The sequence below is a fragment of the Pseudorasbora parva genome, chromosome 12 (assembly GCF_024679245.1).
Source record: "Pseudorasbora parva isolate DD20220531a chromosome 12, ASM2467924v1, whole genome shotgun sequence".
Lineage (NCBI taxonomy): Eukaryota > Metazoa > Chordata > Actinopteri > Cypriniformes > Gobionidae > Pseudorasbora > Pseudorasbora parva.
In genome coordinates, this window is record NC_090183.1 from 46,559,863 (window position 1) to 46,584,870 (window position 25,008).

The 25,008-nt window shown below is 44.2% G+C and overlaps 1 protein-coding gene across 1 annotated transcript in view; it reads left to right on the forward strand.

Moving 5' to 3' along the window:
- The window catches only part of LOC137093389 (voltage-dependent T-type calcium channel subunit alpha-1I-like), a 100,816-nt gene that overhangs the window by 67,688 nt on the left and 8,120 nt on the right, over positions 1-25,008 (forward strand). The window contains 20 exon segments of the mRNA XM_067458201.1: positions 1,159-1,295; positions 4,020-4,394; positions 7,781-7,881; positions 10,053-10,176; positions 11,522-11,590; positions 12,664-12,830; positions 13,444-13,457; positions 13,460-13,498; positions 13,501-13,568; positions 13,788-13,874; positions 13,876-13,914; positions 15,075-15,164; positions 15,338-15,530; positions 18,197-18,348; positions 19,436-19,545; positions 20,369-20,502; positions 21,142-21,212; positions 21,539-21,617; positions 21,837-21,958; positions 24,412-24,759. Of these exon segments, the coding sequence (XP_067314302.1) occupies positions 1,159-1,295; positions 4,020-4,394; positions 7,781-7,881; positions 10,053-10,176; positions 11,522-11,590; positions 12,664-12,830; positions 13,444-13,457; positions 13,460-13,498; positions 13,501-13,568; positions 13,788-13,874; positions 13,876-13,914; positions 15,075-15,164; positions 15,338-15,530; positions 18,197-18,348; positions 19,436-19,545; positions 20,369-20,502; positions 21,142-21,212; positions 21,539-21,617; positions 21,837-21,958; positions 24,412-24,759 (2,519 nt within the window).

Genomic DNA, 25,008 nt, shown 5'->3' on the forward strand with positions numbered 1-25,008 from the left:
TTCTGTCTTGTTTCCAGTCCAAATATCTAAATATTCTTAAACCAAGATGCATTTACTAGATCAGTAAAACGACATAAGATATATATTTTTTTTTTCTGGGGAAAAATATCAAAATGAAGAGAGTTTTTGCTTAAAACAGGCAAAATGATCTGCCAATCGGAAACAAGAAATAAGATTATCTTTCTCACCCCATTGGCAGATCATTTAGCCTGTTTTATTTTAAGAAAACAAGGAAAAATATCTTATGTCGTTTTACTAGTAAATTAATCTTGATTTAAGAATTGTTAGATATTTTTGACTTGAAAGAAACAAGACAAAATTACTGAGTAAGAAGAGCATTTTTTTGCGAGCTGAAAACAATCGCGTCTCGTCTGGCGTCTCATTCCTCCAGGAGTCTGATAGGGCTCAATAATACGGTACAACAAGTGGAATAGACCGAGCTCTGTCTCTTTCTTGACTTAGTAGTTATGCAATGGTGATAAACCTTCTATAAACCTCTGCACACTGATTGCTGGAAGTGATGTGAAGCCGATCCGATTGCAGTTTGGTGTTTTCAGGAAACATTTTTGTCTCCAGGAAACCTCACATGAGTCTACTCGGTTATGGGTTGATCCCGTGGGATTGTTTGGCACTTTTGATGCACTGAAATTCCTCCAGATTCTGAGGCTGTAAATGGGCAAGAACCTCACACTGCAAAAAATGCTCTTCTTAAATATCTAATAATTCTTACATTAAGAAGTATTTACTAGACAAGCAAAAGTAATTGTCTTGTTTTGGGGAAAAATAACTCAAATGAAGAGAGTTTTTGCTTAAAATAAGATAAATAATCTGCCAATGGGGTGAGAAAAATAATCTTGTTTTCTGTTTGAATTAAGATTATTTTTCTCACCCCATTGGCAGATTATTTATCTTATTTTAAGCAAAAACTCTCTTCATTTGAGTTATTTTTCCCCAAAACAAGACAATTACTTTTGTTGGTCTAGTAAATACTTCTTAATGTAAGATTTGTTAGATATTTAGACTCGAAACAAGACAAAAATACTGAGTAAGAAGAGCATTTTTTGCAGTGCAGCAGGGACTCATGAACGGGTGTTAGTGTGTGTTGATGGCCTGAGATTTGCTCTTGGCTTTGTCTGACTGCCATTTCTTTTCCTCCAGATCCAAAAGCGCCATCTCTCGCTCCTAATGGACATCTGGAGCTGGAGACTCTGGCCGAGGAGAAAACCCGGAGCAGCTTTTCTGAGGAAAACCACCGGAGGAAGACAATCTGTCTGGGCAGGAGATCCTCATCTCTAGTCAGTCAATAAAGAACTCAATGGCATCACGTCAGAGGATCGTGTGTGTGTGTGTGTGTAATGAGTCAAGGAAACATTAGTGCAGATTAATGTTATTAGAAAATCCCTCAAGCAGAGACTCGTGTGTGTGTGTGTGTGTGTGTGTGTGTATGTGTATGTGTTTGTTTGTGTGTGTGTGTGTGTGTGTGTGTGTATGTGTTTGTTTGTGTGTGTGTGTGTGTGTGTGTGTGTGTGTGTGTGTGTATGTGTGTGTGTGTATGTGTATGTGTATGTGTATGTGTATGTGTATGTGTATGTGTATGTGTTTGTGTGTGTGTGTGTGTGTGTGTGTGTGTGTGTGTGTGTGTGTGTGTGTGTATGTGTGTGTCTGTATGTTTGCAAGAGACCAAAATTCTCTTGATAATGTGCGACGGACCCTCAGCCAAGGCTTTTGGGGTTTCCATAGCAACCCCTTTTTAATTGAGGCAGCCATGTGCATCAAGAGAGAGAGAGAGAGAGAGAGAGAGAGAGAGAGAGAGAGAGAGAGAGAGAGAGAGAGAGAGAGAGAGAGAGAGAGAGAGAGAGAGAGAGAGAGAGAGAGACAAGCTTGGGTTAAATATAGTGTGTTGAGCTGTTGTTCTTGAAGTCACGTGCCGTCTGAAGCTTGTGGTGGGAAAGAGTCTCTGGGAAATTGAACACAATGACACACTGTAAAAACCTAGACAGCACACTTCATACAGATGTGTGCACATTAAAGGGTTAGTTCAGCCTAAAGTGAAATGTCTGTCATTAACTCCTCTCCCTAATGTCGCTCCACACCCGTAAGACCTCCGCTCATCTTCACACACAGTTTAAGATATTTTATATTTAGTCCGAGAGCGTATGCAAGTGTATGCACACTATACTGTCCATGTCCAGAAAGGGAATAAAAACATCATCACAGTAGTCCATATGAGACATCAGTGGGTTAAAGTAGATTCATTGATTCATGATTCGGATCGCGTGTCAAACTGCTGAAATCACGAGACATTGGTGATCCGAATCATGAATCGATTCACTGATTCCTAACCGTTTGAATCTTTATTTGAGGATTGAACACAAACGCGGAAGAGAAGCCAATGCTGAATAAAGTCGTAGTTTTTGTTATTTTTGGACCCAAATGTATTTTGGATGCTTCAAGAGACTCTAATTAACCCACTGATGTCTCATATGGACTACTGTGATGATGTTTTTATTCCCTTTCTGGACATGGACAGTATAGTGTGCATACACTTGCATACGCTCTCGGACTAAATATAAAATATCTTAAACTGTGTGTGAAGATGAGCGGAGGTCTTACGGGTGTGGAGCGACATTAGGGAGAGGAGTTAATGACAGACATTTCATTTTTGGCTGAACTAACCCTTTAAGTTTAAATGTTTCACTCTACCTGAATCCCTGATCTTGATGTGAAGTCTGAATGGCCACGTGTCTCACTCTAATGGCGGTCCGGTGGGAACTCGAGGCTGTCTCCTGATGTGAGAGGTCAACACCAGAGATTAACGGCGGAGAACACAAGTTTCTATGGCAACTGCTTTAACTGCTCGTGCTGCTAAAAATGAGCGAATGCAGTCAGCAAGATCAGAAACAAGCCGACTGCAATTACCACACACACACACACACACACACACACACACACACACACACACACACACATACAAGATTACGTGAAGTTAACTTTTAGGTTTTAACATCTTGAGTGTTAAAACGGCTCATGTCATGGAAATATTTCTGCATATTCCTTCTCCCTGTAGCGCCGCAAATGCAGTTTCCATAGACGGAGAGAGAGATGAGCTGAAAGATGGAGAGATAGACAGGTAGATGGATGGATAGATGGATTGACAGACTGATGATGGATAGATAGAAACAGACTTATAGACAGATAAACAAAAATGGATAAATTGACCGATAGATAGATAGACATTATGTAGATGGATGGATGGATGGATGGATGGTGGATGGGTGAATAGATTGATAGGTTGATGGAAGGATGGATGGATTGATATGTTGATAGATAGATAGATAGATAGATAGATAGATAGATAGATAGATAGATAGATAGATAGATAGATAGATAGATAGATAGATAGATAGATAGATAGATAGATAGATAGATAGATAGATAGATAGATAGATAGACATTAGATGGATGGATGGATGGATGGATGGATGAATGGATAGGTTGATGGAAGGACGGATGGATTGATATGTAGATGGATATATAGATAGACATTAGATGGATGGATGGATGGGTTGATGGATGGATGGACGGCTGTCTGTCTGTCAAACTCCCTCTGCACGCGATAGGATAGCGCTACACCAACCAGAGCAGCGTGAATCGGAGCTCGTTGACAGATTAAACATTCGCCGTATCCGGTCGGCTAAACTCCGAACACATCTTCCCTTCTTCAGAATGACTTCAGTGTCGTTCTTTGTTCTTTTCTCAGAGAAAAGCTGAACTCAAGTCTTCCAGAGTCGCGGTCAAAACTGATTCAACAGAACGCAAGCGCAACTCGGCCGTCATTATGTTAAGCCCTGCCCACCGACTATATACACGATGTGATTGGCCTGACCAGAGTTTGGTTTTTACTAGACAGATTAGATTTGCTGCCTCTAGGGTGCGTCTAGATTTCTAGTCTACAGACAGATGCCATTAGGAATCAAGTTTAGATAAAAAAAATAATGGTGCCCTTCCTCTCTCTGCAGCGCCACAGCCGCAGTTCTCATTACCACCACTGGGGGCGTCCTCCGACTCAGCCGTCCTGGAGCCGGCGGTGCAGCTGGAACAGTGGGGGCCGATCTGCTGGAGGGGGCATTGGGGGCAGTTTACGGGTCCGTAGTGTCCACTCGCACCCCGCCGAACACCAGTCTCTCCTGCCCCATCCACCCTTCCTGACCCGCCAGGACCGCCGCGCTGTCTCCCTCGAGCTGCCTGAGGCCCTCCGGAGGAAGAGTGTGTCTCCGGAACACCGGGACTGCAATGGGAAGGCTCCGGGCCCTCAAGGGCCACTGCTGGGAGAGGTTTATCCTGAGCTCAAACCACGCAAAGACAAGGACAACCAGGAGGAGGTCACTGAATATGTGAGTGCAGAACACCATCCTGTTAGAACGCATACAAAGGGTTTCATAAAAGAGGGTTTGTTTTTAAGACTTCATGTTGTTCATGTTTACGATGGACAAGTGTGTTCCCTTTGATTGTAGACAGATATATAGACAGACACACGGATTGATGGATGGATGGATGGATAGATGGAGTGACAGGCAGATGGATGGATGGATGGATGGATGGATTGACAGACAGATGGATGGATGGATGGATGGATGGATGGATAGATGGAGTGACAGGCAGATGGATGGATGGATGGATGGATGGATGGATGGATGGATGGATGGATGGATGGATGGACAGACAGACAGATGGATGGATGGATTGATTGACAGACAGACGGACAGATGGATGATGGATAGATGGATGATGGATAGATGGAGTGAAAGGCACACAGACAGTTGGATGGATGGATGGATGGATGGATGGATGGATTGACAGACAGATGGATGAATGGATGGATGGATGGATTGACAGACAGATGGATGGATGGATGGATGAATTGACAGACAGATGGATGGATGGATGGATGGATGGATGGATTGACAGACGGATGGATGGATGGATGGATGGATTGACAGACAGATGGACTGATGGATGGATTGATATGTGGAGGGATGTATGGATAGATAGATAGATAGATGAATGGATGGATTGATTGATAGATATGGATGGATGGATGGATGGAGGGGTGCACTTCTCTCAGCTCTGCTGTTGAATCCGTTGTGCTAACCTCAGATGATTGCCCTGAGCAGCGGCTCGTGGAGTGTAGTGAAGTCCAGAGGCCTGTAGTGCTGCCGTTCCTGAGGGGAGCGCCGCTTTAAGATGCTCCGTTTCCTGAGGGAGCGCCACTTTAAGATGCTCCGTTCCTGAGGGAGCGCCGCTTTAAGATGCTCCGTTTCCTGAGGGAGCGCCGCTTTAAGATGCTCCGTTTCCTGAGGGAGCGCCGCTTTAAGATGCTCCGTTCCTGAGGGAGCGCCACTTTAAGATGCTCCGTTCCTGAGGGAGCGCCGCTTTAAGATGCTCCGTTTCCTGAGGGGAGCGCCGCTTTAAGATGCTCCGTTTCCTGAGGGAGCGCCGCTTTAAGATGCTCCGTTTCCTGAGGGAGCGCCACTTTAAGATGCTCCGTTCCTGAGGGAGCGCCGCTTTAAGATGCTCCGTTTCCTGAGGGAGCGCCGCTTTAAGATGCTCCGTTCCTGAGGGAGCGCCACTTTAAGATGCTCCGTTCCTGAGGGAGCGCCGCTTTAAGATGCTCCGTTCCTGAGGGAGCGCCGCTTTAAGATGCTCCGTTTCCTGAGGGAGCGCCACTTTAAGATGCTCCGTTCCTGAGGGAGCGCCGCTTTAAGATGCTCCGTTCCTGAGGGAGCGCCACTTTAAGATGCTCCGTTCCTGAGGGAGCGCCGCTTTAAGATGCTCCGTTCCTGAGGGAGCGCCGCTTTAAGATGCTCCGTTCCTGAGGGAGCGCCGCTTTAAGATGCTCCGTTTCCTGAGGGAGCGCCGCTTTAAGATGCTCCGTTTCCTGAGGGAGCGCCACTTTAAGATGCTCCGTTCCTGAGGGAGCGCCGCTTTAAGATGCTCCGTTTCCTGAGGGAGCGCCGCTTTAAGATGGTCCGTTCCTGAGGGAGCGCCGCTTTAAGATGCTCCGTTCCTGAGGGAGCGCCGCTTTAAGATGCTCCGTTCCTGAGGTAGCACCGCTTTAAGATGCTCCGTTCCTGAGGGAGCGCCGCTTTAAGATGCTCCGTTCCTGAGGGAGCGCCGCTTTAAGATGCTCCGTTCCTGAGGGAGCGCCGCTTTAAGATGCTCCGTTCCTGAGGGAGCGCCGCTTTAAGATGCTCCGTTCCTGAGGGAGCGCCGCTTTAAGATGCTCCGTTCCTGAGGGAGCGCCGCTTTAAGATGCTCCGTTTCCTGAGGGAGCGCCGCTTTAAGATGCTCCGTTCCTGAGGGAGCGCCGCTTTAAGATGCTCCGTTCCTGAGGGATCGCGCTTTAAGATGCTCCCGTTTCCTGAGGGAGCGCCGCTTTAAGATGCTCCGTTTCCTGAGGGAGCGCCGCTTAAGATGCTCCGTTTCTGAGGGAGCGCCGCTTTAAGATGCTCCGTTTCCTGAGGGAGCGCCGCTTTAAGATGCTCCGTTTCCTGAGGGAGCGCCGCTTTAAGATGCCCCGTTCCTGAGGGAGCGCCGCTTTAAGATGCTCCGTTCCTGAGGGAGCGCCGCTTTAAGATGCTCCGTTCCTGAGGGAGCGCCGCTTTAAGATGCTCCGTTCCTGAGGGAGCGCCGCTTTAAGATGCTCCGTTTCCTGAGGGAGCGCCGCTTTAAGATGCTCCGTTCCTGAGGGAGCGCCGCTTTAAGATGCTCCGTTCCTGAGGGAGCGCCGCTTTAAGATGCTCCGTTTCCTGAGGGAGCGCCGCTTTAAGATGCTCCGTTCCTGAGGGAGCGCCGCTTTAAGATGCTCCGTTCCTGAGGGAGCGCCGCTTTAAGATGCTCCGTTTCCTGAGGGAGCGCCGCTTTAAGATGCTCCGTTCCTGAGGGAGCGCCGCTTTAAGATGCTCCGTTCCTGAGGGAGCGCCGCTTTAAGATGCTCCGTTCCTGAGGGAGCGCCGCTTTAAGATGCTCCGTTCCTGAGGGAGCGCCGCTTTAAGATGCTCCGTTCCTGAGGGAGCGCCGCTTTAAGATGCTCCGTTCCTGAGGGAGCGCCGCTTTAAGATGCTCCGTTTCTGAGGGAGCGCCGCTTTAAGATGCTCCGTTCCTGAGGGAGCGCCGCTTTAAGATGCTCCGTTCCTGAGGGAGCGCCGCTTTAAGATGCTCCGTTCCTGAGGGAGCGCCGCTTTAAGATGCTCCGTTCCTGAGGGAGCGCCGCTTTAAGATGCTCCGTTCCTGAGGGAGCGCCGCTTTAAGATGCTCCGTTCCTGAGGGAGCGCCGCTTTAAGATGCTCCGTTCCTGAGGGAGCGCCGCTTTAAGATGCTCCGTTTGAGCGAATCATTAGAGCAGCTCCAGAAGAGCTTCACTGGCGAGCGTCTGACTCAGGGTTAGAGAAACTCTCCTCATTTCAGCTTTTAATAAACGCCTCATAAGTGAAATACACAGGCGCGTGTGGCGGATAAACAGCATGAAGAAGCTCATTATGAGCAGTGACAGCGAACACACACTCCGCTGGGCCACACAGCCGTCCGATCGCATGATCACGGACCGCACACCCGTGCATTCATCCTCATATTTTACTCGGCTTATTGGAAATGTCTCCCAGGGAAAATGAAAAGTTAATTGGAAAGAGTTTCCTTCATCTCAGATAACCGTGTGTGTTTCTGTGTGTCTCTGTGTGTCTCTCTCTCTCTCTGTGTGTGTGTGTGTGTGTGTGACATGCAGAGCCTGTGTTTCCGTATCCAGAAGATGATGGAGGTGTATCGTCCAGACTGGTGTGAGAAGAGAGACGATTGGTCCATTTACTTATTTTCCCCTCAGAACAAGTACGTGCTGACTCTGAGACTCTCATCCTGTTCAAATGTGAGCCGTCTGATTGGCTGAATGATTATTGGTCTTAAATCACTATATTCAAATGTCGAACGACTGTAAAATCATCTGCAGAAGATATTCAGGAAAGAATTATTTTCTAATTATCAACTGTTTTAATTATCCTTTTTGTCATTTTTAAGTCTCACACACGTTATTCTTTTTCTCATGCATATGTTATCACTGTTTTAATTAATTTCTATGTGAAGCACTTTGAATTGCCATTGGGTGTGAAATATGCAAATAAAGTTGCCTTGTGTTACAAGCACGCCAGGCTCCACCCTCTCTAAGACACAACCATCACAATCACCAGAAAACTGAAACCTGCACTTCCTCAGCACTGCAATCCGAGTTAAAGCCGAGTTCACACTACCCCGATTTTGACTCGCCTACAGGCTTTGCGAAATCGCCGACAAATGCCCGAGACCATCGGCAAATCGGTGCTTGTGCACGCGAGTGACAGTCACACAGTGTGAATGATCAAAAAACGCGATCAGAGAGATATTTGGCTAAATATCTGGACCTGTCTGCGATTCAAACTCCTGCTGTCTGCGAAACGAGTTCTGACTGAAAATGACATCGGCGATGACCGACAGCCAATGAGAGAGTGAGATACAGGGCAGCGGGAGGTTCAGGGAGGAGTTATAGAGCAGAATATCAGTATATTAATAGATATATTTACAATTCTATCAAACGGAAACAAAGCCCAAACATTTGCACATCCAGCCGCAGCCCATTGCAAAATTATTTATTTACCTCAAACTCTCTTCGCAGAACTCAATCCCTGCTCCCTCTGTCTCTCCAACATAGCCCCTTTCACACTGCACGTCGGACCCGCGATATTCCCGGAGCATTGCCGGGTCGCCTTCTGTGTGAAAGCAACCACGTCCCGAAATTGATTACCGAATTCGACCCGGGACGAGCGCTGTGTGAACAAAAGCCGAAACTAATGCCGCAGCGTGTGCGTAGTTATCGTGCGACTCCTAGAGCTTGTTTCAATAACACACCCCTGCAGTGCCAGAAGAGCTCGTCGGTGTTTTAAACGCAGAGAGTGTTCGGATACAAAAGAAACTCAAATTAAACAAGCAGAAATGAGCGCTAACTGGACACAAGTCGAGACCACGGAGCTCCTTACTATCCGCGCTGAAGCGGAGATCGCTCGCCGTTATACGTCACATCAGGATGTCACGTGTCGACTCGACCCGGGACCGTTACGGGTTGTGTGTGAAAGCGCACATATTACGGTATTTCGCTGGCAGTGAGAATGGACCAAATCTAGCGGGTCGCATTATCCGTGTATTTGCCGGAATCGCAGTGTGAGAGGGGCTCAACAGTTTCCTCCGCTATATACTTTTTTCTTTTTCTCCACAAATCAGCACACAGACAATTCGGAGCAAACTTTGTGCAGTTTATTATTTTTAATAACAATTCCCAGTCTCACGCAAGAACTCCGGTCTGACCCACGTGTGATCTCACATTGTTTACGTGTCATATCGCATGTGTGTGTTTGGTTGACTTTTTAATCTAGTGTGAACTAGTGAATATAGTCACTAGCTGTGCGTTGTATCTAAACACCTTTCAGACTTCAGGATGAGCCTGTCCTGCTGCTCCAGACTCCTGCTGGTCTGCTGAACACTGAAGCATCTGGTTATATATATTTCGGGTTATATTGACCCGTCAGGTGCGTATGTGCGGGTGAACCTCATCACAGTCTGCGGTCCGGATCACAGTTCTCAGATCTGATTAGCAGGAAGAGTCTCGTATGTCTCCAGCTCTTCAGAGACTTCACACGGGCAGGCATGTGAGAGTCTCAGGCCTGATTCACAGCATGAGTTCGGCTTAAAGCTCATATGAGCAGATCACAGCCGGCTCACCATCGGGTCCACACAGCGGATGCACTGCTGGAGGGAAGACTAACTGAGATGGAAAATGCAAAAAAAGATCTTCTTACTATGTATTTTGTCTTGTTTTTAGTCTAAATATGTAATCTAATCGCCCTTTCTCTCTCTCTCTCTCTCTCTTCTCTCTCTCTCTCTCTCTCTCTCTCTCTCTCTCTCTCTCTCTCTCTCTCTCTCTCTCTCTCTCTCTCTCTCTCTCTCTCTCTCTCTCTCTCTCTCTCTCTCTGCAGGTTTCGTCTGATGTGTCAGACTGTCATCGCTCATAAACTCTTTGACTATGTGGTTCTTGTGTTCATCTTCCTCAACTGCATCACAGTGGCTCTGGAGAGACCCAGAATCCACCAGGGCAGTTTGGTACGTTTCGTCCCTCACATTCACACATTCAGTCAGTGTCACATGTCCCTCACAGAGGAGAAACTGCAGGTTTAAACCCACGCAGATGATCTGAGCAGGCAATGGGTACAAATTTAACTTTAGCATTCATCAAAATATTAATCTGAAAATGTTTATGCATGAAGACCATCATAGTCATGTTCTGTTAATCAGATAAACCAGGATCATCTCCGTTTGGTCAGAGCTGGACCGTCCCTCAGCTCATTTACTCGAGTCCTGTACTGAAGTTCACTGTTTGAGTCTCTGTGCTTTACTGGAGTATTATTTTTTCTGTAATCTTCTGACTTTAACTTCACTCCATCTGAAAGACAAATATCGTCCTCTTTACTCCACTACATTTCTATCAAGGTCCTCGAAGTGGAAGTCGTTTCTGTCGCAGCTTTGAAAGTCAGTGATGATTTTTTTTCTTCTTTAAAAGGTGTTTGGGTTTTTGCAGAAAGCCTTTCAGGAATCACTCTTGTAGAGTCTCGTGAAGTTCAATGATTTCACAGCATTTATTAAACACTGATTTATAGTTTAGAGCAAAATGGAAGAAGACGGATGTCCAAATGCTCATTTAGTGGAGGATTCACATAAACAAAGTTGATTCTGTCTTCAGTGAAGGTGAACAGTGTGAGAATATCAGATGTGTATCAGTGTATTGGATCCGTGCATTCGGCCTTAAGTGACAGCAGCTTTATAAAGAGCTTTGTAACTTTTCTACAAGTATTTAAATGAGTTTAAGTTAGTCGTCTGCTAGTGTGTCAGATGGAGCGTCACTGACTGGCTTAAACCATGATGGCATAATGTGCATTTATACAACTATAATACAATAATGCGGCGACATAAAGAAGGACATTTACTTTTATACTTCAGTACTTTTGAAAACAAATACTTCTGTACTTTTACTCCAGTAAAAATAGGTTTTTACACCTTTCACTTGTAGCGGAGTAATATTTGACCAGTAGTACTTTTACTCAAGTAATGAAGTTGTGTATTTGTCCAGCTCTGGATATGGTCAGTGTATAGTCCTGTCGAGGCTCTGCTGTGTGAATCTGACATTTCCAGTGTAATAATCACAGGATATTTTACCCCAATGATGTAAAAGTCTCACATTTCATTCTTAGCCTGACATTTCTCGTGCGGCTGACTCATTACGCTCTCTCTCTCTCTCTCTCTCTCTCTCTCTCTCTCTCTCTCTCTCTCTCTCTCTCTCTCTCTCGCTCTCTCGCTCTCTGCTCTCTCGCTCTCTCGCTCTCTCGCTCTCTCGCTCTCTCGCTCTCTCTCTCTCGCTCTCTCTCTCTCTCTCCTCTCTCCCCCCTAACAGGAGCGAGTCTTCCTCACCATCTCCAACTATATTTTCACTGCTATCTTCGTGGCCGAGATGACTGTCAAGGTAACATCTTAACTGAGATCTTCATGGTTTTACTACACGGCAAAAAAGGCTTTTCTTACTCAGTATTTTTGTCTTGTTTCTAGTCCAAACATCTAAAAATTCTTACATTAAGAAACATTTACTAGACAAGCAAAAGTAATTGTCTTGTTTTGGGGAAAAATAACTCAAAATGAAGAGAGTTTTTGCTTAAAATAAGATAAATAATCTGCCAATGGGGTGAGGAAAATAATCTTAATTCAAACAGAAAACAGTTTTGAGTTATTTTTCCCAAAACAAGACAATCATCATTAGAATTTCATTTATTTATTTTTCTGTGCACATAAATATCCGCATCTGCACCAAATGGCATATTTTGCTCAGTTTGAGTCTTGATAAAGTTGATCTGATTGTGAGCTCCATATTCTCACTCTATCAGACTGTATGAGCATAATAAATCAAATATGATACTCAACTTACATATACTATATACACTGATGATCTCTTGATCACGGCTCCTGTTAGTGGGTGGGATATATTAGGCAGCAAAGTGAACATTTAGTCCTCAGAGTTGATGTGTGTGAAGCAGGAGAAATGGGCAAGCGTAAGGATTTGAGCGAGTTTGGCCAGATTGTGACGGCTAGACGACTGGGTCAGAGCATCTCCAGAACTGCAGCTCTTGTGGGCTGTTCCCGGTCTGCAGTGGTCAGTATCTATCAAAAGTGCTCCAAGGAAGGACCAGTGGAGAACCGGCCACAGGGTCATGGGCGGCCAAGGCTCATTGATGACCGTGGGAGCGAAGGCTGGCCGTGGGGTCCGATCAAACAGACGAGCTACTGGAGCTCAAACTGCTCCAGAAGTTAATGCTGGTTCTGATAGAAAGCTGTCAGAATACACAGAGCAGCTCAGTTTGAGGCGTATGGACAGTCAGGGTGACCTCTGACCCCTGACCCCGCCGAAAAGCATCAATATTAGGTCATAATGCGTGATCAGTATGTATAGTTCTGTCTCTCTCTCTCTCTCTCTCTCTCTCTCTCTCTCTCTCTCTCTCTCTCTCTCTCTCTCTCTCTCTCTCTCCCTCTCTCAGGTGTGTCTAGGGACTGTATCTGGGCGATCGAGCGTATCTGCGCAGCAGCTGGAATGTTCTAGACGGTTTTCTGGTCTGCGTGTCTCTCACTGATATTGTGGTGTCGATGGCGGGCGGAGCCAAGATCCTGGGCGTGCTGCGGGTGCTGCGTCTGCTGAGGACGCTACGCCCACTCAGGTGAGGACACACACACACACACACACACACACACACACACACACACACACACACACACACACACACACACACACACACACACACACACACACACACACACACACACACACACACACACACACAACAAATTCTGTGCTCATGCATTATTATTAGAAATCACTGTAAGTGAAAAGGTTACAAATAAAACCACCATCTGTGCTGGTTCAGTGCCGGTTCAGTGCCGGTTCTGTGCCGGTCTTGTGCCGGTCAGTGCCGGTCTTGTGCTGGTCTTGTGCCGGTCTTGTGCCGGTTCAGTGCCGGTCTTGTGCTGGTCTTGTGCCGTTCAGTGCCGGTCTTGTGCCGGTTCAGTGCCGGTCTTGTGCTGGTCTTGTGCCGGTTTCAGTGCCGGTCTTGTGCTGTCTTGTGCCGGTTCAGTGCCGGTCTTGTGCCGGTTCAGGGCCGGTCTTGTGCTGGTCTTGTGGCGGTTCTGTGCGGTCTTGTGCCGGTTCAGTGCCGGTCTTGTGCTGGTCTTGTGCCGGTTCAGTGCCGGTCTTGTGCTGGTCTTGTGCCGGTTCAGTGCCGGTCTTGTGCCGGTTCAGTGCCGGTTCTGACTGTGTTCTCTGTGGTTTCTCAGGGTGATCAGTCGAGCTCGGGCCTGAAGCTGGTTGTGGAGACTCTGATCACGTCGCTGAGCCCATCGGGAACATCGTCCTCATCTGCTGCGCTTTCTTCATCATCTTCGGCATCCTAGGAGTTCAGGTCCATCTCACACACATTCAGCTTTACTGATCTTTATTCTGCTCGACAGACGCTGAGCCCACTGTGTGTGTGTGTGTGTGTGATGGGTAGGTTTAGGGGCAGTTTAAGGGGATAGAAAATACGGTTTGTACAGTATAAAAACCATTACGCCTATGGAATGTCCCATATGTCACAAAAAACAAATGTGTGTGTGTGTGTGTGTTGTGTGTGTGTCAACAGCTCTTCAAAGGAAAGGTTCTATTACTGTGTGGTTTGGATGTGAAAAACATCACCAATAAGTCGGACTGTCTGGCTGCCAATTACCAGCTGGGTTCATCACAAGTACAACTTTGACAACCTGGGGCAGGTGAGGGTCAGATTCTGTCTTTCTTTTCCCATTCCCTTCATCCACTGACATCACAAAATATTCTTCAATAAAGAGTTTTAATCTATAAACTGAACGGCCAGATCCATGGGTGTCGGAGCCATTGTGTGTGTGTGGGACAAGAACCCACCCACTTTATACGACCAATCAATCAGTCATCTTTATTTCTATCGCTCTTCTCCAACGCCGATTGTGTCAGAGCAGCTTCAGTGTTAAACAGGACAATACTGCAGCAGAATTAGATTGGGCTGTACAGTCGTTCTGGAGTAAACAGTGATGTTATCAGCTTATTTTAATTTATCATAGAGAGACAATGTTGGCAGATCAGTATTATAGTTTATAGAATTAAATAAGACCTCATTAATTAATGTTATTTTTATATTTAGTTGAGTAACTCTGATCATAATGTTAGTGTCCTCAACTGAGCAAGCCAAGCCAAAGGCGACCAAAGGAACCGAAACTCCATCAGGGCATGACGGAGAAAAATAAACCTTAGAGAAACCAGACTCAGTTCTCCTCTGGCCTATTAACACACAGTGGAGGATTATTATTCTGGACACCGCACAGCTCAGAAATCATCAGAGCGGAATATAAAAAAATTCCGGGTATCACGCCGGAGACGGGTTTATCGGACCCACTCACTTGTAACGTCTCTAATTCAGCTCATGTCTGTTAACCCCTAACTGAGAAACACTTATTATTAAACACATTCGACGCTTTATTTCCACTTTTCTAAGATTTTCTAATTTTTAATTGAAGATAAACACCTTTCTGATCTGATGTGTGATGGGAAAGGGAGTAGAGCGAGTTCAGCAAAAGGCGGATTCGAACCTCTGATCGATTTGCGTCTAAACTTGATGATATGCGTCTCTTACCGCTACACTATAGCCACGGTTAATAACTCACTGATTTACCTTATTCTGTCTGACCCAATCAATCGTCTAGTAAACGGCGGAATATTTGTACTGAATGTAAATATGGCATCTAACGTTACTCCAGTAAAAATAAATTCTGAGAGAGAGGACCCGCCCACTTTATATCTGCTTCCGACGCCCATGGCCAGATCTTATTTTAGTGTGTGTGTGTGTGTTAGTGTGTGTGTGTGTTTGAGTGACTGTTTGTTCTGTGATTTTCCATTTCAGGCTCTGATGTCCCTGTTTGTGTTGGCATCTAAAGACGGATGGGTAAATATCATGTACCACGGACTGGACGCTGTCGGGATTGACCAGCAGGTAAAACACACACACACACACACACACACACACACACACACACACACACACACACACACACACACACACACACACACACACACACACACACACATGCGCACACACACACACGCACACACACACATGCGCACACACACACACACACGCACACACTGATGATTGTCTCTGTCCAGCCCGTCATCAATAACAGCCCCTGGATGCTGCTGTACTTCATCTCCTTCCTGCTGATCGTCAGCTTCTTCGTCCTGAATATGTTTGTTGGTGTGGTGGTGGAGAACTTCCACAAGTGCCGGCAGCACCAGGAGGTGGAGGAGGCGAAGCGGCGCGAGGAGAAGCGGCTGAAGCGGATGGAGAAGAGGAGGCGGAGTGAGGCTCGCTTTATAAAGCTCAGCTATGGGTCGCTTATAAACACGCATTCGTTTCTCTTGTCGGTTCCTCCTCTTCTTCATTTTTCATCTATCCCTCTCTTAAGGCCCTTTCACACCGACGCGTAACGGAAAAGCAAAACGAATAAGCCAATATTTAGCGTCAAAACCATTCACATCAGCCGACGTTTCAGAGCTCCAACACTCCTAAACATTCGCTGCGTCAGCTGAGAAAACACGGACAGTGAAGACGAGCTTTTCATTTTATTTAAAAGACGGTTTCGGGTGCAACCCAGTCTTGAAGAACAGAGAGTCTGGGGGAGTATGCTAATCTCTACAGGAGCTAAAGCTTTATCATGGCCGGATCTGAATCTGCAAGTCTTTCTTAAGTCTGTGGGACAATTAGAGGAGCTCATCCTGAGACAGCAGCGCATCTGACGAGACAAACCGCGCTCGTCAGGGAACCAATCGATCCGGACGGTTTCCAGTCGAGTCACAATGTGAACATTAAGTGCCACAGACGTACTGATGGCAACACATTCACTTTTCATAATCGCGGACATAAGGTTAAAAAAAACGATTTATAAAAGGTTAACTTAGGTTATTGCTGTCTGTAAACACAGCTGCAGGTGAACAGCTTAGACCTGTAATCTCATGAGGTAAGCCATACCTGGCGGAGGCTAATGTTGAGGGAATAGCTCGTGACATCAACTGGACATTTCGTCACCTTTGTTTCCTTGTATTTTATTGGTTGACGCCGCTAGAGTAACAAAAAATTGATGTGGAAGCGCTCACACAAACAGCTGACCAAAAAATAAAACCATCGTGCGAATTATTCGCGCGTCAAAATCGCGTCCAGTGTGAAAGGGCCTGTACACTGCAGAAATGCTCTTCTTCCTCAGTAATCTTGTCTCGTTTCCAGTCCAAATATCTAAATATTCTTAAATCAAGATGCATTTACGAGACAAGTAAGATGACATTTTTTTCTTCTTTTGTTGAAAATAATATCAAAATTAGTTTTTGCTTAAAACAGGCAAAAGTATCTGCCAATAGGGTGAGAAAAATAATCTTAACTCAAACAGAAAACAAGATTATTTTTCTCACCCCACTGGCAGATTATTTATCTTATTTTAAGCAAAAACTCTCTTCATTTAGAGTTATTTTCCCCAAAACAAGACAATTACTTTTTACTTGTCTAGTGAATATTTCTTAATGTAAGAATGTTTAGATATTAGAAACAAGACAAAAATACTGAGTAAGAAGAGCATTTTTGCAGTTTAAACAAGATTTTAATCAGAAATACGATTATTTTTCTCACCCCATTGGCAGATACTTTTGCCTGTTTTAAGCAAAAACTCTCCTCACATTGATTTTTTTTCCCCAGAAAAAAAGAAAAATATATTCTGTTATTTTACTGATCTAGTAGATGGATCTTGATTTAAGAATTTTTAGATATTTGGACTGGAAACGAGACAAAAATACTGAGTAAGAAGAGCATTTTTTTGCCGTGTATTATTATTCCTCTTCCTGTGCCTTCTCTCGTTTATCTCTCATGTTCTTCTGTTCTCCAGATCACATTCATCACCACTGACCTCATTGCTTCCTCTTCCTCGTTCTATCCATCATCTCGCAGCCGCCCTTATTAACATCCATCCATCCGTCCATCTGTCTCTCATATTCAGTTAAATATCAGCGCTTTATTGCTGGGATTTTTGTCAAAGCATCAACACAAATAATACAATCTATAGAAGCTCATTTTTCTGACTTCTCTTGCAATTGAGTTTAAATCTCACAATTCTGAGAAAAAAACTGTATAGCTTAGTATATTTATACTGTATATATTACGACTTTTTATATATCGCAATTCGGACGTTATTTCACAGAATTAAGACTTTTTATTGCAGTTTAGACTTTGTAGCTCACAAAGTAAAAGTTACGATTTCACATTTTTCAATCTGAGCATTATTTCGCAGAATTACGACTTTTTATCGCATTTCAGACTTCATAGCTCACAAAGTAACAGTTACGATTTTACATATTTTAATTCGGACGTTATTTTGCATAATTAAGATTTTTTTTATCTTGCATTTCATACTATAGCTTTAAAAGTAAGAGTTATGATTTTACATTTTTCAATTGAAACGTTATTTCACAGAATTATGACTTTTTATTGCAGTTCAGACTTTATAGCTCAAAAAGTAAAAGTTACGATTTAATTTTTTTTAATTTGTACGTTATTTCGTAGAATTACGACTTTTTATCGCAGTTCAGACTTTATAGCTCAAAAAGTTATAGTTACGACTTTACATATTTTAATTTGTACGTTATTTCATATAATTACGACTTTTTATCGCAGTTCAGACTTTATAGCTCACAAAGTAAAAGTTAAGATTTTACATTTTTCAATTCGGACGTTATTTTGCATAATTACAATTTTTTTATCTTGCATTTCATACTATAGCTTTAAAAGTAAGAGTTATGATTTTACATTTTTCAATTTAGACGTTATTGCGCAGAATTACGACTTTTTATCTTGCATTTCATGCTACAGTTGAAAAAGTAAAAGTTTTGATTTTGCATATTGCAACTTGGACTTAAGGAAAGATGAAGGTGAGTAAAGGTGGCAGTATTGATGATATTAATAAAATAAACGTTCTGCGTGTTTAGAAGCGCAGCGGCTGCCGTATTACGCCTCGTACAGCCGCGTTCGTCTGATGATACACTCGTTCTGCACCAGCCACTATCTGGACCTCTTCATCACCCTCATCATCTGCATCAATGTGGTCACCATGAGCCTGGAGCACTACAGCCAACCACAGGTGAGCAGCACCGTCACATGACCTGCTTCAGCCAATCAGCTGTTTGCATCTGGTACATGAATCATCAGTGTGTGATCACATGCTGCGTCCCAATTCGCCTACTTATACTACGTCCTAAAAGTATGCACTCTTTTTGTGAAGGAAAACGTACATACTTTTGAGTATGCAAACTTTGGGACTACTTCGTCATCTTTAACGGACTGTGTTGCTTAGTTACGAGCATCCGATAGCCGTTTAAACTGACCTGTCAATCATCATCACAGCTCAAACCCCTTTATCTAAACCTCTCTACTTAACCGTCGGACTCGCATGTCCGCCATGTATGTAGTTTTTTTTAACACTTCTATGTGGTAATGTAGGGCGGGGCAATGTAGGACGGGGCTTGATTGGATGGCTGTGGTAATGTAGGGCGGGGCTTGATTGGATGGCTGTGGTAATGTAGGACGGGGCTTGATTGGATGGCTGTGGTAATGTAGGGCGGGGCTTGATTGGATGGCTGTGGTAATGTAGGGCGGGGCTTGATTGGATAGCTGTGGTAATGTAGGGCGGGGCTTGATTGGATGGCTGTGGTAATGTAGGGCGGGGCTTGATTGGATGGCTGTGGTAATGTAGGGAGGGGCTTGATTGGATGGCTGTGGTAATGTAGGGCGGGGCTTGATTGGATGGCTGTGGTAATGTAGGGCGGGGCTTGATTGGATGGCTGTGGTAATGTAGGGCGGGGCTTGATTGGATAGCTGTGGTAATGTAGGGCGGGGCTTGATTGGATGGCTGTGGTAATGTAGGGCGGGGCTTGATTGGATAGCTGTGGTAATGTAGGGCGGGGCTTGATTGGATGGCTGTGGTAATGTAGGGCGGGGCTTGATTGGATGGCTGTGGTAATGTAGGGCGGGGCTTGATTGGATGGCTGTGGTAATGTAGGGAGGGGCTTGATTGGATAGCTGTGGTAATGTAGGGCGGGGCTTGATTGGATGGCTGTGGTAATGTAGGGCGGGGCTTGATTGGATGGCTGTGGTAATGTAGGGCGGGGCTTGATTGGATGGCTGTGGTCTGCTATTGGTGGATCTGATTGTTCTCTCTGGTTTCTCAGTCGTTGGAGACGGGGCTGCAATACTGCAACTACTTCTTTACCTGCACGTTTGTGGTGGAGGCTACGCTAAAGCTGGTGGCGTTCGGCTTCAGACGCTTCTTCAAAGACAGGTACGCTCCGGATCTGTGGCTCACACGGCAAAAAATGCTCTTTTTATTCAGTATTTTTGTCTTGTTTCCAGTCCAAAAAAAATTCTAAAATTTGTCTAAAAATCTAAAAATTCTTAAATCTAAAAAATTAAAAATTATTTTTTATTTTTAGATAAAAAAATCTAAAAATTCTTAAATCAAGATGCATTTACTAGATACATTAAATTTCTTGTTTTCTGGAGAGAAAAAAAATCTAAATTAAGTGAGTTATTGTAAAGTAAAGAGTAATAAATACTGTATTGCTTCATGTTAATTAACACATGAACTAATGTTACTAAATTAGACCTTTTAGAGTAAAGATGTAAAGTGGTACCATTTTCTACCATTGAGATTTAGGAGAGAAGAACAAGATAAAGATGTAATTAGTTACCAAATAAAACTAACTAAAATATTTCTAAGAAAACATGTTTCATTTGAAAAGAAGTGTCAGCTGTTCAATTTAGAAGTTGATCCACATCCGATGACAATGAGCACAGACTCAAATCAAAGTAATGATTTAAATCTGCCAATGGGGTGAGAAAAATCATCTTATTTCTGTTCAGAAACAAGAAACAAGATTATTTTTCTCACCCCATTGGCAGATCATTTTGCCTGTTTTAAGCAAAAACTCTCTTCATTTAGATTTTATTTCTAAGAAAACAAGACAAAATATCTCATATGGTTTTACTGATCTAGTAAATGCATCTTGATTTATGAATCTTTAGATGTTTAGACTGGAAACAAGACAACATGACTGAGTCAGAAGAGCCTGTTTTGCAGTGAGGATGTGTTTGTGTGTCTGCAGGTGGAACCAGTTGGATTTGGCGATCGTTCTGCTGTCTGTAATGGGAATCGTTCTCGAGGAGATTGAAATAAGCGCTGCTCTTCCCATCAATCCCACCATCATCCGCATCATGAGGGTCCTGCGAATCGCCCGCGGTGAGCTCCATCACAAACGCCTTCATTCACACACTCACGATTAATCCCTGCAAAAAATGCTCTCCTTTTTTTGTATTTTTTTCGTTTCCAGTCCAAATATCTAAATATTCTTAAATCAAGATGCATTTACTAGATCAGTAAAACAACATGAGATATTTTTTCTTGTTTTCTGGGGAAAAAATATCAAAAATGAAGAGAGTTTTTGCTTAAAACAGGCACAATGATCTGCCAATGGGGTGAGAAAAATAATCTGATTTCTGATTGAAAACTTGTTTATTGTTTCCGAACAGAATTAAGATTATTTTTCTCACCCCATTGGCAGATCATTTTACTTGTTTTAAGCAAAAACTCACTTCATTTAGATTTGATTTACAACAAAACAAGGAAAAATATCTCATGTCGTTTTACTGATCTAGTAAATGCATCTTGATTAAAGAATTGTTAGATGTTTAGACTGGAAACAAGACAGAATGACTGAGGAAGAAGAGCATTATTTGCAGTGTGAGATGAACATCAAAACTTCAGCTGATCCGCATCACGGTCGGCATGGAAACAGTCGTGTGATTGTGGTCTTCATTTAAACACACATTGTTCTTCTCTCGTGACATTGAGTGTGTTTTTGTCACAACTTTGTCACAGTTCTGAAACTGTTGAAGATGGCGACAGGAATGAGAGCGCTGCTCGATACTGTGGTGCAGGCTTTACCGCAGGTACACACATTATTACACACACACACACACACACACACACACACACACACACACACACACACACACACACACACACACACACACACACACACACACACACACACACACACTCGTACACACACATTCTCTTTCTCTCTCTCTCTCTCTCTCTCTCTCTCTCTCTCTCTCTCTCTCTCTATCTCTCTCTCTCTCACACACACACACACACACACACACACACACACACACACACACACACACACACACACACACACACACACACACACCATCTCTGTTATATGATTGTGTGTTCTGCTGTTGTTCATCTGTGTGTGTGTTTCGTTCAGGTGGGGAATCTTGGTTTGCTCTTCATTCTATTATTCTTCATCTACGCTGCGCTCGGAGTCGAGCTGTTTGGAGAACTGGGTGAGAGCAACACACTCCTTCACATCACATCACACACACACACACACACACACACACACACACACACACACACACACACACACACACACACACACACACACACACACACACACACACACACACAGACACACACACACACACAGACACACACACACACACACTGGATTGGAAGAAATCCAAATAAACTATGATCAATTCTTCCGGTTGTTTCGGTCTCAGTGTGTAACGTGGAGTACCCGTGTGAAGGCATGAGCCGTCACGCCACGTTTGAGAACTTCGGCATGGCGTTCCTCACACTCTTCCAGGTTTCTACAGGAGACAACTGGAACGGCATCATGAAGGTACGACTTCACACGCAAATAAAACTCTGGATGTTACTGATGCTATACTTTTATGACGTATCAGAGTTTTAGGATTTTACTGAGAAAACTTAACAACAGACAGAAAAAACACACAAACCCGATTCCAAAAAAAGTTGGGACACTACAAATTGGGAATAAAAAAAGATTGCAATGATGTGGAAGTTTCAAATTTCATTATTTTATTGAGAATACGACATAGATGACATATCAAACTGACAAAATTTATAAAAGGGAAAAATAAGTTGATTTTAAATTTCATGGCATCAACACATCTCAGAAAAGTTGTGCCGTGGCCATGTTTCCCCCTGTGTGTCATCCCCTCTTCTTTTTATATCAGTCTGCAAACGTCTGGGGACTGAGGAGACGAGCTGCTCAAGTTTAGGAATAGGAATGTTGGCCATTCTTGTCTAATACAGGCTTCTAGCTGCTCAACTGTCTTAGGTCTTCTTTATCGCATCTTCCTCTTTATGATGCGGCAAATGTTTTCTAATGGTGAAAGATCTAATGGTCTGTAGTGTCTTTTGAACGTCTATCTATATGGGTCAAATTGAACAGCATGTGTATACAATTTCTGTATGCACATTTCACAACGCTTCAGCATGATGAAACTTTGCATGCATGCTCATGACCGTAAATTAGAGAAAGACACCAAATTTCAAGAAAATCGATGAAGGTTAGATAGTATTGCAGATAGATTTAAAAAATAATAATAGGTAGTTTTTACCATTTGTGGCATACAAACAATATTTCTGTATTGAAGTAAATCGTGAAAAGCTTCTTTTTTAACTTCATTGTTTAGTGAATAACTAAAATAACTAAATATTACCAAGAAATTGTATTATTTAGGGGTTCAACAGTTGCCTTAGAGCATTAAAATATGCGGGTCAAACTGACCCGTGAACATCATGAACGTAACATTAGTTTGGTGTGTAAATGTCAAAACACATCAGCATGTGGAAAATTTGAACGCATGTTTATAACCATAAATGAGAAAAAGTAACACAATTTCAAGAAGAAAAACAACAGATTAACTGATATTTCTAAAAAATTAAAAATCAAAACACATCAAATTGACCCTTAACATAACAAAAGGGTTAAAGAGATTGAGTGCAAAGAAATGGAACACAATGTGTGTTTTGGATGTTTTAAGTCAAGTCAAGTCACGTCAGCTTTATTTATAGCGTGCTTTTACAATGATGATTGTTTCAAAGCAGCTTCACAGTGTTAAAGAGGACAATATTGCAACACATTTTTGAGCGTGGCATGGTTGTTGGTGCCAGACGGGCCGGTCTGAGTATTTCACAATCTGCTTAGTTACTGGGATTTACACACACAACCAATTCTAGGGTTTACAAAGAATGGTGTGAGAAGGGAAGAGCATCCAGTATGCAGCAGTCCTGTGGGAGAAAATGCCTTGTTGATGCTCGAGGTCAGAGGAGAATGGGCCGACTGATTCAAGCTGATAGAAGAGCAACTTTGACTGAAATAACCACTCGTTACAACCGAGGTATGCAGCAAAGCATTTGTGAAGCCACAACACACACAACCTTGAGGCGGATGGGCTACACCAGCAGAAGACCCCACCGGGGACCACTCATCTCCACTACAAATAGGACAAAGAGGCGAAAATTTGCACAAGCTCACCAACATTGGACCGTTGAAGACTGGAGAAATGTTGCCTGGTCTGATGAGTCTTGATTTCTGTTGAGACATTCAGATGGTAGAGTCAGAATTTGGCGTAAACAGAATGAGAACATGGATCCATCATGCCTTGTTCCCACTGTGCAGGCTGGGGGTGGTGGTGTAATGGTGTGGGGGATGTTTTCTTGGCACACTTTAGGCCCCTTAGTGCCAATTGGGCATCGTTTAAATGCCACGGCCGACCTGAGCATTGTTTCTGACCATGTCCATCCCTTTATGACCACCATGTCCCCATCCTCTGATGGCTACTTCCAGCAGGATAATGCACCATGTCACAAAGCTCAAATAATTTCAAATTGGTTTCTTGAACATGCCAATGAGTTGCCTGTACTAAAATGGCCGCCACAGTCCCCAGATCTCAACCCAATAGAGCATCTTTGGGATGTGGTGGAACGGGAGCTTCGTGCCCTGGATGTGCATCCCACAAATCTCCATCAACTGCAAGATGCTCTCCTATCAATATGGGCCAACATTTCTAAAGAATGCTTTCAGCAGCTTGTTGATCAATGCCACGGAGAGTTAAGGCAGTTCTGAAGGAGAAAGAGGTCAGACACAGTATTAGTGTGTGCTCCTAATAATCCTTTAGGTGAGGGTATAATATAATATAGAATGTTCATGAAGCTTAAATCCTGACTCTCTTTCTGTATTGCATGAGATATTCTGCTTCTATTTTGGTTGCACTGGACTGTGATGCCGGTCAGACTCGTGTGTGTGTGTGTGTGTGTTCACAGGACACACTGCGCGAGTGTCCGCCGGGCGACAGCTCCTCCTGTAACTCCAGCCTACAGATCATCTCGCCGATGTACTTCGTGAGCTTCGTGCTGACGGCTCAGTTCGTCCTGATTAATGTGGTGGTGGCGGTGCTGATGAAACACCTGGACGACTCTAATAAAGAAGCGCTGGAGGATGCGGAGATGGACGCGGAGATTGAGCTGGAGCTGGCCCAGGGAGGGCTGTGCTGTCTGGGGCGTCTGGACCGGCTAGCAGGGGGCGATGGAGGCCGGGGCGGACACACACACACACACCGCATAACCACACCGGACACACTCCAGCAGAGGAGAGACTGCTCACCTGCACAGGTTCAGCTCACACACACACACACACACACACACACACACACACACACACACACACACACACACACACACACACACACCGCATAACCACACCGGACACACTCCAGCAGAGGAGAGACTGCTCACCTGCACAGGTTCAGCTCACACACACACACACACACACACACACACACACACACCGCATAACCACACCGGACACACTCCAGCAGAGGAGAGACTGCTCACCTGCACAGGTTCACCTCACACACGCAC